The sequence below is a fragment of the Sorex fumeus genome, unplaced genomic scaffold (genome assembly GCF_029834395.1).
Source record: "Sorex fumeus unplaced genomic scaffold, SorFum_2.1 ptg000097l, whole genome shotgun sequence".
Taxonomy (NCBI): Eukaryota; Metazoa; Chordata; class Mammalia; order Eulipotyphla; family Soricidae; genus Sorex; species Sorex fumeus.
In genome coordinates, this window is record NW_026606154.1 from 53,328 (window position 1) to 67,128 (window position 13,801).

The 13,801-nt window shown below is 52.4% G+C and overlaps 1 protein-coding gene across 1 annotated transcript; it reads right to left on the reverse strand.

The window, feature by feature from the left end:
• Window positions 1–269: 269 nt before the first annotated feature.
• Window positions 270–10,539, reverse strand: NPM1 (nucleophosmin 1). Its single transcript, XM_056133085.1, has 11 exons — window positions 10,314–10,539; window positions 8,694–8,773; window positions 8,019–8,138; window positions 7,499–7,592; window positions 7,269–7,375; window positions 7,015–7,082; window positions 3,732–3,789; window positions 3,324–3,407; window positions 2,993–3,094; window positions 1,894–1,968; window positions 270–629 (listed from the first exon to the last, which is right to left on the reverse strand). Exons 1-11 carry the CDS (start codon window positions 10,369–10,371, stop codon window positions 591–593), a joined length of 885 nt encoding a protein of 294 aa, XP_055989060.1. The 5' UTR covers window positions 10,372–10,539; the 3' UTR covers window positions 270–590.
• Window positions 10,540–13,801: the final 3,262 nt, after the last annotated feature.

A 13,801-nucleotide genomic window follows, 5' to 3' on the forward strand; every position in this document is an offset into this window, starting at 1 on the left:
AGAACTGGGTTGAGGACAGCTGCCAGGTTTTTTTGGCAGTGGAAAGAGGCTAGGCCAGGTGGAAAGGTCTGATCAGACTGGCGGAAAAAAGCGTCAGGAGATGTAAAGTCTAAACCTTCAGTGGCAAAAAAAAAAATGTCAGCTGGGGGCTAACCCCTTTGCAGGGGGCTAAGGCAAACAATTTATCACCGGAATTGAGAGCGTGCCACTCAGCTAGGGGCACTTCCTTTTCGGATGAAGCTTGGCGGGAAATAACAGAGAAGCAGTGCTACTTTATTAAAATACTGAGTTTATTTCACATGTATATTTTCGTCTCCCCACCATTCCCATCTGTCTGACCACCTCTACTACTATGTCCTATCATAACATTCCATACATACTTAAAACCAAGCGAGAGGGTGGAGTTCCATCTTTAAAAACTAAACAGGCATTTTGGACAACACATTCTTGGCAATGGAACCGGGACAACATTTATCAGACACGGCAGGGAAAGTTCTCACTCTGCATTATAAAAAGGACAGCCAGATATCAACTGTTACAGAAATGAAATAAGACGGAAAATTTTTTAACAAACTGTTTAAACTATTTTCTTAAAGAGACTTCCTCCACTGCCAGAGATCTTGAATAGCCTGGAAAAAAAAAAAGCAATGTGGTTAGGGAACCACAACACTTCACAGACACCAATAAATTAAACCCTGTCTCTCCATACAGCCCAACAGATCTATTTTTCATCCTACCGCCAGAAAGGTCCGTGCTACATAATTAAGAACTTACTTCAAAGCAATTTATACTCAGAATAATTTAACTTCGAATATTTCGATTCAGACATAAAATCATGGGATTCTTTGTAAGCAAAGCCAATTGTACCAATTCACTGAACAGCTCAGTTCAGGAAATCAAGAGGAAGGATTGAGACCAATTTGGCAAACCTTAATTCAGCTTTAGGACTGGAAGAAAAACAGCAGCTAAGCTGGTTTCTAAGCCTACAAATGCATGTGTACATGGAATACTGAAAAAAAAAAAAGCCAACAGAAAATTCCTTGATACAGTATAAATTCCTCAATTCCCCATTTTATAGAAATGGCTGACACAAACCAAGGTGTTTTTACATTTCCTACATCCTTCTGTGTGCTAAGAAAACATGCTCATGTCAGCAGACTACAAGTAAATACCAAGCTATCCTTAGCTACATTTATGCATGATCTTGGCTCTATATTCATATACTCAGATCATAAGAATATTCTGAGTTGCTCTTTAACGAAGCAGCTTTATCAAAGCCTTTTCCCATTCCCAAGCCCTGGGGCTCACGCTGGAGCGCAGGCCACCATCAAGCCTTTCTGAGCCTCCTCCTCCATCCCTAAGTGGCTCAGCCCGGACTAGCTGCAACATACCCAGCCCTGCTCTATGGCCGCATCTTCCACCTGCACCTTGTTTCTTAAACACTGCTGTGTTGTGGGTCGCAGGCATTGTGTCTCCTGCACTAGGCGCCCCAGTACGTGTTTACTGCCTCAGCTTCCTTCTCAGACTGCTGACTGTGCAGCTTCCAGCGCTTACAGTAAGGTCTGCAGAAGCACAGCACGCTCACTTCCTTTCAAATCAATGGAGAAAATGCTTTTTTACCAACTCTCACAAACTGAGGGCCAGACGGCCCCAGGTAGCCAAACGAAGCAGCAAGGAAAACCACAGCTCATTTCCTTAACCAAAAATCAAGGATGAAAAAAAAAAATCAAGCCAAATCCAGCAACCAAGCAATTTGCCCACTGTACAAAGCTTGGAAAAATATACTCAAAGTTATCTTCTCGCGGCTGCCAAATAAATTCGGAAGAATTTTCAAGCACTCCATTGAAAAGATTTAAGAATCCTAAGTTTGATCAAATCTCCAGAAATCATTACCTCCTGGTCGGTCATCCGGAAGCAATTCTTCACGTAATTGATGAACTTGGCTTCCACTTTGGGAAGAGAACCACCCTATGAAGACAAAAGCAGCGTTCAGGTACAGACAGGGGTCTCTCATTATCACATGCTAGATGGTCCACACCTCTCCTCCCAAGGCTTTCATTTCGGTGAGTCTGATTTAGGCCCAGAAAGACACCTCTACAGCACCCAGGTTTAATATACCCACATTAATGTTCTGCCCAAGCTCCCCCCATCTATTTTAAAAATACATGCGTGCTTCAGTAAGTGTTTGAAGTCTTATACACCTGGAAGCCCGGCACACATGGTTCCTGGGTACAGACCCAGGCACTGTGAACATGACCCAAAAGAGAATGAGTCCGCGACTGTGGTCACTCAGATGTCCGCTGGACTGCCTATTCTATTCAACCACTTTGCCCCCGGTATCAAATTTGAGACACCTTCCTCTTTTCAACACTTTAAAGGCTAGAGACCCAAATGGTCATTAACTAGACTCCAGTGTAATCTTGAGTCTAAAGGGTTTATGAAATCGACGAGGAAATCCCTTTACGCTTGTCCCATCTTTCATCAAAAGTAGGTACTGCCTTCAATAGGAAATTTGCAGGAAACAACAGAATGAACTCCCAATTATTTTCAAACTATTAGTACGATTTCACATTTTCTCTCTCAAGGAGAAAATGAACCTCACTCCAATTTTCACCCCATAATGACCATCATTCTTTGAGACTCAACTCTGGACCGAACAGCTATGGAGTACCAGGTGAGGCAAACATACCAATGGGAAAGCTGTGTGTCAAGTTTCACTGGATCCAAAAGCCCAGACAGTCCAAGAAAGAGGACCCAACTAGGAGTCAGCAGTTGCAGAGAGCAAGCTGCCCGAGTCCAGCTGTGCACAGATGAGACTCTCATGCCCCCTGCTGGCTGACAGCACCTCACACCAGGACAAGGTTTTCGTGTTATCTGTCCACTTCTGACAAAGCACAAGTAAGCCCATGTTTGAGTTAAGCTACTTGGAGCCATCTAACTAGGAAGAGACCCTCCCACTGGATTCACTTTAAGGAAACATGCGCATACTCACTTTTTCTATACTTGCTTGCATTTTTGCCTTAATGTCTTCTACAGAAGTGGGTCCTTTCGGTGTTTTAGGAGTTTTCTCATGTTTTTTGAAAGATTCTTGACCCTAGGGGGTAAAGTTAGGTTCAATTCCCTGTGTTTTTTTTTTGTCTCATCTTTAAAGGACCGCTGCTCACTGAATAAAGTGCAAGCTGTCCTTTAAAGCAGGCCCGGCTCATCCTTGCTCTGGCCTCCTTTCCAGTTCCACCAAGTTTCAAGCAGACAACCCAGGCTGCCAGCATCAGAGCTGGAGTTCCCCAACTGCTTCAATGGGGGGCTGGGGTTTTGCCACTTACTTTTGATCTTGGTGTTGATGGTTTTGAGTCTTTTCCATTCTGGTTTGACTTTTGTGCATTTTTGGTTGGAGTATCTCGTATAGACTGCAACAAGAAATTGATCTGAAATCAATGTCTACAGAACAGACATTGGTATAAATAAAAACTGCTTAAAGCAGGTAAGAAAATCACCAAGGTTGAAAGGGGCAACAATTCAGAAGACAAAAGGCCTCTGGAAGGGCTGACAGAAGACAACAGGGAGAGACCTTATCCCACCCCACTGCCTGCAGAGCTTACCCTGCAACCACTCAAGGCTGATTATTAAGTAAATCACAGCCCCAAAACAGAGTTCACAGACTACAAACTTCAGTGATAAGGCACTAAAACCTCTTACTGCTCGCTGTTTCTGGCAATCTGGCTCGCACTTACTTTCTTGACTGGAGCTTTTTCTTCTGCTTCCTCATCATCGAAGTCATCCTCATCATCACTAGGGAGAGAATAGAGGTTACTGACTCTATTATTATTATTAACCTCTATTATTAGAGGTTACTGCAATCCCACACCTGCAAAGAGCACAAGCCTCAAGGCCTAGCACTGAGACCTGTGAAAAATGTCACAATCTGGGGGTGAGCCGGCACGTTTGGGGAGATTCTATGCATCCAAGTTCCCGTGTGGCAGTATGGTAGGAGATGGAAGAAAACCCAATATCCAGCACTGGCTAAAGGAAGACCAAACTGTGACGCATAAAAAATGTTCAAGTGGGGCTATCGAACCTGGGCTGGATCCCTGGCATCCCATATGGTCCCAAGCACCACCAGGAGTAACTCCGAGTGCAAAGCCAGGAGTAACCCTTGAGCATCGCTGGGTGTAAACCAAAAAGAAAAAAAAACTGATTAAAAAAATAAAAAAAAGTTCAAGTCTTTTTTTTGGGGGGGAGGGGCAGAGCCAAGTTTTGGTCACATATCTGAGACAAACTGCTGTACTGAGTGATCCTGGGTCCCAAAGAAATCCTGCTGTGTGTGGATGAAGTCTGGAGACACTCGGTGAAATGGGATGGCTCCAAAGGTGGCCGCACAGTCCACAGGGCTCCAGGTACAGAATTTGCATACAGAAATATTGGGGGAGGGGCAGGCACACATGCCTCAGGGCTCACTCCACACAGTGCATTAGACATGTCACACCATGTCGCACCATCACAGTAACAAGATTAAGCAAGAACAGAAACATATTAAATTAAATGGGGGGAAAAAAAAACCTTGGGGTTGGAGCAATAGCACAGTGGGCAGGGCCTTTGCCTTGCACACAGCCAACACAGGTTTGATCCCCAGCATCCCATATGGTCTCCTGAGCACCGCCAGAAGTAATTCCTCAGTGCATGAGCCAGGAGGAACCCCTGAGTATCGCTGGGTGTGACCCAAAAAGCAAAAAAACAAAAAAACCCCACCTTATTACGTACTTCATTCAACTCTGTGTTAAAAGTATATTCTGCGAATTTGGCATCCAACGTGGTGAAATGCTTTACAGGAAAAAAATAGGTCCTCTTTAAAGATGAAAAAAAAAAATTCACCTGTGTTAAGAGGTAAATTATGTGTTCTAACATTTGTTTTCAAAAATGGAAACAATCTGGGGCTGGAGTGATAGCACAGCGGGGAGGGCGTTTGCCTTGCATGTGGCTAACCCAGGTTCGATTCCCAGCATCCCATATGGTTCCCCGGAGCACTGCCAGGAGTAATACCTGAGTGCACAAGCCAGGAATAACCCCTGTGCATCGCCGGGTGTGACCCAAAAAGAAAAAGAGAAAAAAAAAAAAAAAAAGAAACAATCCGGGGCTGGAGCAGTAGCACAGCGGGTAGGGCGTTTGCCTTGCACGCAGCCAACTTAGGTTCGATTCCCAGCATCCCATAAGGTCCCCTGAGCACCGTCAGGGGTAATTCCTGAGTGCAGAGCCAGGAGTAACCCCTGTGCATCGCCGGGTGTGACCCAAAAAGCAAAAAATAAATAAGTAAATAAATAAATAAAATAAAAACACAAAACGGGCTGGAGCGATAGCACAGAGGGTAGGGTGTTTGCCTTGCATGCAGCCGACCTGGGTTCGATTCCCAGCATCCCATAAGGTCCCCTGAGCACCGTCAGGGGTAATTCCTGAGTGCAGAGCCAGGAATAACCCCTGTGCATCGCCGGGTGTGACCCAAAAAGAAAAAGCAAAAAAAAAAAAAAAAAAAAATCCGGGGCTGGAGCAGTAGCACAGCGGGTAGGGCGTTTGCCTTGCACGCAGCCAACCTAGGTTCGATTCCCAGCATCCCATATGGTCCCCTGAACACCGCCAGGAGTAATTCCTGAGTGCATGGAATCAGGAGTAACTCCTGTGCATCTCTGGATGTGACCCAAAAAGCAAAAAAAAAAAAGAAAAGAAAAAGAAAAAGCAACAATCTTCTGAAGTGGTAATAGTACATAAGAACATTTCTACCGTATTTATAGGTAACATCTAAAGAAGTTAGTGGCTGACCAGATGGGAGGGTGGGGGGTGTTGTTACTGTTCTATTTTTTCTGACAGCATAGGAACCAACAGCCATTGTTCCAGTATGACAGGGAGGGTGAGACTTGGATACTACCAAGACTGAGGCGCAGTTCAGGTGATTTCCTAAGGGTCTTTGGGTTAATTCTGGCCGAAGAATTTCATCTCTTCTTCCACTCCCATTAAGAATAAAATACCAAATTTTTTATAAGCAACTGACTAGGATATCCCCCCCCCACTGAAATGATGCATTTGTTTTGGACCCACACCCAGTAGTGCCCAGGTGACCAGCTGGGACACTGAGGACTGAACCCAGTCCAAGGTCAAGGCCAACACCCTACCTGCTGCACTGGCTAAAATGTCCTTCGGGGCCACTGCAGGCCCTGAGCAACTAGATCCGCCTAGTGCGTTCCCTGGCCTCCAGCCTCCACACCATTTCAACTTAAGTCATCTTTTCCCAAGGTTGCTGCAAGACCAAAATGCCACCAAATCTTCACCCTGAGGCATGAACTCTTCCTGCTTATTATGCAAGAAATTTTTCCGCTTTCTGAAAACTTGTTTGGTAACATCTATTCTTTGCTACCTAAACAAAGACAACTCCAGAGACACGAAGGTGGAAACAGCCAAGGTTACCAGCGTGCTGCACTGTTTCCACAGCAGACACCCCACAAATACCAGTGCGGTCCTTCTCCAAGAACACAACATCTTAGTGAATAAGCTGGACATTCACTAACCCTGAACACCACGAACTCAAGAGGCCTCGTACTGGTCTGAGTTCCAGATGCCACATCATGTACAAAGGACAACTTACAAGAAGTTATTTATGTCCTGTACATGTTCACCTGAGCGTGATCAAACTCATCCCATCAAATCTCATTTCCAACACGCCAATACACCTTTTAGGAATGAATGAAAACATCTGGGATTATTCAACTTACTCTCCTTGTCATGTAAAAATACACCCTGGCTCCAGACTTGCATTTTTAAGGAAATGTTGCATCAGGATTGTCTAAAAATGATGATGAAATATATGACCAAAAAGGCTCACAAGCCCGCCAATATCCTGTTTATTTTCCCCACACCAACAGCTGACCACTTCCAACAGACGACCACTTAGTTAATCCCATAGGATGACCTCGGCGAATGGTTTTCTTGAACTGCGCCATACAACTGCAAAGTGTCCAAAATCATACTCACTCCTCATCGTCGTCGTCATCATCGTCGTCATCGTCTTCATCCTCATCTGCAGCAAGCTTTACTTTTTTCTTTATTAAAAGAAAAAAAACCCACAAGTCAACAATCCCAGGAGCAAGCAGTGATCCCAACCACCCAAAGACCAGAATTAAAGGACCAGACTTCTCCGAAAGAGCTGAATGCATGCCTGGTGTTCAGATTCGAGCCCGGGCACCCCAACCCCCCCACGGAGGTCCCCGAACAAAGGCCACACCTACCTGTGGCACCTTGCTGCCGCCCCCAGGAGCAGAACGCTTCCCAGATATGCTCAAGAGCTTCACGTCGTCATCCTCTTCATCTTCTGACTCTGCATCTTCCTCCACGGCTGAAAACAGATCCTTATCAGTCACTCAAATAAGGAACTCGGCGAGAAGCCTTCCCAGGGTGCCCCCATCCCCGGCCCCAAGCTTGGGCAAGGCAGCGAGGCTCCCCCAGAGCAGTCACGTACCAACCAAGTGCTGCCCGGAGATGTGCACAGGCCCGGAACCGCACTTCAACCGCAGAACCACCGGCGGGGTGATCTCAAAGCCCCCGAGGGAAACCTGGAGCAGATTGCAAAATCACTGAATTTTGTGGCCAGAATGGGGAAACGCGTGCCATAAATCCTATTGACCACGTGTGCATTCCAGGTGTGATGGGCAAACACAAGATACAGCCCAAGAACCTCTGATACCATGCTCCAATATCACTCTTCTCACCCAGCCCCACAGCCAGATACAGCAGTGTCCAAACACCCTATCCTATCCCCTTGGAGAACTTACATGGGATGGGATCAAACCAGAGGTTCCCAAACGAATGTGGGTCACGCCCCCTTAGAACAAGTGCCCCCTAATCTCTTAAGGGAAGCAACAGTTAAGTGTCCCCCCCATATGCACTCAAAGCTCCTCACTCCCCGTCCCATATTCCCAGCCCTCTTGGGAAACGACTGGATTTAACCGACATGGAATCTTAAGGTGGGCGCTGCTCACCGTTGGCTGCACCGACATTTTCAAAGTTGCCAGTGTCACTTTAATGGGACTGCCTTCGTAATTCATGGCTTCCGCTTCGACAATGTGCAGCTCATCCTTGGCACCAGCCCCCAAACTGACCTGCAAACAGAAAGAACAGCACTTCAGGCTCTGGGCTCAGAACCGGTGAAGCAGTCCACGACCTTCCACTGCTCTCACCAATGGCATTTGTGCCAGTGTTTTCACGCTTAACAGGACCTCAGCAGATGCTCTTACTTGGAGTATTTGCCATCACTTGTTTGGGGGCCATACCCAGCTGTGCTCAGAGGACCCCATGGGATGCCAGGGATTGAAGTGAACTCAGTCACGTGCAAGAGAAGCACCAAACTCCTGTATCCTGATCATCTTGCTGGTCCCTCGATTTATGCCACCTCAGAGAGAACACCTAGTATGTGTTAAGCTAAGATGGGCTTAGAACCCAGAGGGAAGGTCTCACTACACTCCAGGGGCTAACAAAAGTTTAACTGGACTTTACCTGGAAACAAAATTGAGAGGTAAAGATGCCACACGGACACAGGTCTACATGCAGCAACAAAATCACAATTGTAGAAAGGATGCAGATAGGGCGCACGAATAGGAACGAACTAAAGTTGAAATCAAGAGAGATCCAAGAGGCAATTTTGAAAGTGCCCCTACCGTTCTCAAAGACAGCTGGTGCTCATTTTCATCGTTATCCACTTTAAAATGATAATCTTTGTCTGCCTTTAGCTCACAACCTGTACGGGAGAAAAAGCAACCAGTAACTTAAGAGACTGCACTGTGGGAACAGGCTAGGAGAGTCGGTAAAAAATTGAAGGGGAAATATTGCACAGGGGGACGCTCCACCCCGACATACAATGTTAAAATTGAAGACTTGTTGCAGGCATCAGCTCTTCTCGCCTCCTGCAAGTAATGGAAATGCACCCGCGCCCCGCCCTCCAATTAATTATGTCAAGGCAAGGATGTGGCGAAGGGTTACAGGTGGCAGCAGGAGCTGTAGCAGCACAAGCCGTACCTGTTCCCCGGTTCCGCAAAACCCAAACCCGGCCAGGAGCAAAGCGGCCCCATCTAAAGGCCTCGATATTGCATAGAAAGAAAACCAACTCGGGGCCTAGAGGCGCCCGCTTACCACCACCCTGGAAACAAAAAGTCAACACCGGAGCAGGCAGGCCCACTAGCAGGGAAACCCTGCCTGCCCGCGGGGCCCGAGGCTTCCCTGCCCTAAAGGAGGAATCCAACAGCCCCAGGGCTTTATGGACTAACCAGCAGCCCCTCCCCCGTCTTTTTTTTATTTGCTTTTAAACAAAAGCTTTTGCAACCTACACCCGCCACCTCCCGGCTCCAAGGCCTCATTTATTCACTACCGGTAGCGGGTCTCACGTTTAAGACCGAGCACCCTCCCCCTTAAGGGCACTTTCTCCAAGAGGACCACCTCCGGCCAAGGGGTGGGGGCTGGGGGGACACGAAAATCCCAGGTACCGCAGCGGCACCGGGCGAGGGGGAGGGAAGCAATCCCCCACCACGGGGGAAAGCCCTGAACAAAGACCTCAGGAATCGCGGGCGCGACCACCTCCCACGGCGCCCCACCTCGACCTTCGGAGGCGGGGGGCCGGGGTACCCCCGGAGACCCGGATGCTGGAGCGCCCACACCCCCGCTCCTCCCCCCAACCACGTGGCAACCACGTGCTCCCAGCGGTTGCGGCCTCCACACACCCCGCCGCGCCGCCCCTCCCCCAGCAAGCGGACGAAGCCTCGGAGGGGCGCTCGGTCTCCACCCGGAGCCCGAAGACCCCCGGGGGCGCCCACGCACGGGGGGGGGGGCTGGTTATCCCGGCACCCGCAGCAGAGGGGGGCCCGGGCCGCACCCCACGAACCCGCCTCCTGCTCTGCAGCACCACCCAGCCTGGCCCCGGCATCCGAGGCTCGGAATGCAATTTGACCGGCACCCCCACCCAGGGGGGCGTGGGGAGTTTCAGAATCAGGCCGGCGAGCAGCGCGGGGGGCCTCCCGATCGCGTCCCCCGGGCGGACGCTCCGGACCCCTTCCGCAGGCCCGGGGTCTTGCAGCGCGCACGCCCCAGCATCGCCGGCCCTGCAGGGGCCCCGCCGGCCACTCCCCGGGGGGCTGCAGCCGCCCTGGCCGGCACCAACGACTCCCACCCTCCCTCCCACCCACCCACCCGCCCGCCCGGCCGGCCGGCCAGCACCGCCGCATCCCCGGCGGGCGGCAGGCCCCGCGCGGCCTGGCTCCGGCGCGCCCACCCCGGCCGGCCGTTACCGAAAAGGTAGTTCTGGGGCCTCAGGGGGCTCATGTCCATGTCCATCGAATCTTCCATGGGGCGGGGGCACGCACGGGCGCGGCGGAGGGGGCGAGCGGAGACACGCGGCCGCTGCGGCGGAGGAGCGGCGCGCAGGACGGAATCGCACCAGGGAAAGGACGCGGGTTCCCTGCGCACCTATATAGCGGCGCGCAGATCTCGCGAGACTTCCCCCGAGGCCCCGGCTCCCGCGCGCGTGCTCGGGCGCCCCCTCCCCTCCGCGGCGGGCCCCCTCGCTCCCTCGCGCACGCGCCCTGGCGCCCGCCGCCCGGCTCCCTCGCCCCCGCCGCCGCCTCCAGGTACCGCGCGGGCGCCCTCCCGCCGGGCATGCGCACTCGGGAGCCCGGCCCCACCCCCGCCTCCCGCGGCCGCGCGGGTGCGCATGCGCGCCGGGCCCCGGGAGCGAGGCGCGCGCGCGCGCGCGCGCACACAGACACGCACCGGCGCGCGCGCGCGTGCGCGCGGCTCCCCCGCCGCCTCCTCTCGGCGCCGTCCACGTCGTCCCGCTGAGGCGCGCGGGGCTCGCGGCCGGCGTCGTCGGCGCAGCCCACCCTACAAAATGGCGGCCGCAGCCGGCGGACCGCTTGGAAGTCAGCCGGGCTGGCCGCCCCCCGACTCGCCGCGGCTGCGCCCACGCGCGTCCCGGGCCTCGCGGCTCCGAGCGCACCGTTGAAACCGCACACACACACACACACACACACACACACACACTCGCGCACACAGACACGCGCGCGCGCCCGGGCCCTTTGTCAGGGGCATGATGGAGCCGGCTCCTCCTCAGCGCCGTGGGGGCTCTCAGGCGGGCAGCCTGAGGCCGGGGCCGGACCCCACAGGACGTGACGGGACCGGACGGTCGCTCTCCGGGGCGCGCATCCCTCGGAGGTGCCCTGCAGGCCACGGGGCTAGACCCTCACAGGATGTGAAGGGATGGTCGTCGCTCCGGGGTGTGCATCCCTGGAAAGCGCCTTGCAGGACACTGTGACTGGACCGCCACAGGATGTGAAGAGACAGTTGTTGCTCCAGGGCAGGCATCCCCGGAAGGTGCCCTGCAGACCATGGGGCTAGACCCTCACAGGGTGTGAAGGGACGGTCGTCGCTCCGGGGTGTGCATCCCTGGAAAGCGCCTTGCAGGACACTGTGACTGGACCTCCACAGGATGTGAAGAGACAGTTGTTGCTCCAGGGCAGGCATCCCCGGAAGGTGCCCTGCAGGCCACGGGGCTAGACCCTCACAGGATGTGAAGGGACGGTCGTCGCTCCGGGGCGCGCATCCCTGGAAAGCGCCTTGCAGGACACTGTGGCTGGACCTCCACAGGATGTGAAGAGACAGTCGCTGCTCCAGGGCAGGGGCATCCCTGGAAGGTGCCCTGCAGGCCACGGGGCTAGACCCTCACAGGATGTGAAGGGACGGTCGTCCCTCCGGGGTGTGCATCCCTGGAAAGCGCCTTGCAGGACACTGTGACTGGACCCCCACAGGATGTGAAGAGACAGTCGCTGCTCCAGGGCAGGCATCCCTGGAAGGTGCCCTGCAGGCCACGGGGCTAGACCCTCACACAATGTGAAGGGACCGTCGTCGCTCCGGGGCGCGCATCCCTGGAAAGCGCCTTGCAGGACACTGTGGCTGGACCTCCACAGGATGTGAAGAGACAAGTCGCTGCTCCAGGGCAGGGGCATCCCCGGACAGAGCCCCAGCGGCCAAGGGGGCATGGACCCCCTCCCCCCCATGGGATGTGAAGGGACTCCGGGGTGGGCATCCCTGGAAGGTGCCCTGCAGGCCACGGGGCTGGACCTCAGAGGACGTGAAGGGACAGTCACCGCTCAGGGGCGCACATTCCTGGAAAGCGTCTTGCAGGCCACTGGCTGGACCTCCACAGGATGTGAAGAGACAGTCGCCACTCCAGGGTGCGCATCCCTGGAAGGCTCCCTGGAGGCCATGGGGCTGGACCCTCACAGGATGTGAAGGGACAGTCGCTGCTCCAGGGTGGGCATCCCCAGAAAGAGCCCAGCGGCCAAGGGAGGACAGACCCCCACAGGACCTGAAAGGACAGTTGCCACTCCAGAGCAGGCATCTCTGGAAGATACCCTGGAGGCCACAGGGCTAGACCTCACAGGATGTGAAAGGACAGTCGCCACTCTGGGGCAGGCATCCCTGGAAAGTGCCCTGCAGGCCACAGGGGCTGGACCTCCACAGGACATGAAGGGACAGTCACTGTTCGGGGCAGGCACTCCTGGAAAGAGGCCAAGGGGGGATGGACCCCCACAGGACGTGAAGGGACAACTGAAGTTCAGGAGCGGACTTCCCTTGGAAAGCACCCTGGAGGCCACTGGAGCTGGACCTCCACAAGATGTGAAGGGACAGTCCTTGGTCCAGGGTGGGCATCCCTGGAAAAACCAAAGGTCAGGGTCAAGGATCCCCCAAAAGCCCTCCCATGCCTGCTGTGACACCTTCCCCTGCAATGCATTAGCCCATTTGGGCGTAACTCAGGGAGAGGCCCTGACCAAATCCCCCAAACTCACACCACACCCACCACAAAAAAAGAGAGAAAGAATTAGTACCCCTTCTGTGGGCTCTCCATGGAAGTGAAGTAGAAGAAGTTGGAATGACCCCTTGACAAACTACATCCCACAATCGCAGGACCCCTTTTGTAGAGCCCCTGGCTATGACATCAGCAGGTCAACTTCAAGGGGTGGATGAATGGGGCTCAGGTGTCCAGGTACAGGAGGCGCCCCAACACCTCAGTTCAACACCCGGACCTTCAAAGTTAGGAAGTACTCTAAGCAAAAAAAATAGGTGCAGCAAAGTCCAGAAGTTAATGAATGCTTGTAACCGTTTTTATTTTTAAATAAATTTAAAAAGTTTGGGTTTTTTGTTTGTTGGTTGGTTGGTTTTGGTTTTTGGTGTTTGAGCCACACCCAGCAATGCTCCTGGCTCTGCACTCAGGGATCATTCACTCCTGGTGGGACTCGGGAGACAATATGGGATGCAGATATCAAACCCAGATCTGTCCCATGTGAAACAAGCATCCTCCCCACTGTACTATCACACCAGCCCCTCCTAACCTTTTAAATGAAAATTATGGCCTGTGGAGCAAGTGCCTGGAACGCACAGGGCCAGGGTTAGATCCCTAGAAACTTCTGAGTACCAAAGGGTGTGATCCTCAGAATAAAATAAACAAGAAGGAAACTAGTATAACATTCGCCTAGAGGAAATGACAAAGTGAAAGTGTCCCTTTTCTGCAGCCTAGCCCAGTATTCCAGGGTTGATCACTATTACTGTTATGGCTGTGATTTTGCTCTCAGTACATTTCTGAAGTGGCAACAGTCACCTCCTGTTGTGTCAAAAGATACACAGTTACAGCACAGCAGGTAGGACTTTTGCCTTGCATGTGGCCAACTCAGGTTCGATTCCCATATGGTCCCAGGAGTAATTTCTGAGTGCATGAACCAGG

Bases quoted from the DNA above. Each gene is read 5' to 3' on its own strand.
- NPM1 (XM_056133085.1), bottom strand. From the start codon at position 10,371: ATGGAAGATTCGATGGACATGGACATGAGCCCCCTGAGGCCCCAGAAC. The intron at 8,139-8,693 runs GTAGGGGCACTT...TTCTGTTTGCAG, and splicing joins ACCAGCTGTCTTTGAGAACG to GTCAGTTTGGGGGCTGGTGC. The intron at 3,790-7,014 runs GTGAGTATGATT...TTCTCTCCCTAG, and splicing joins GATGACGACGACGATGAGGA to TGATGATGAGGATGACTTCG.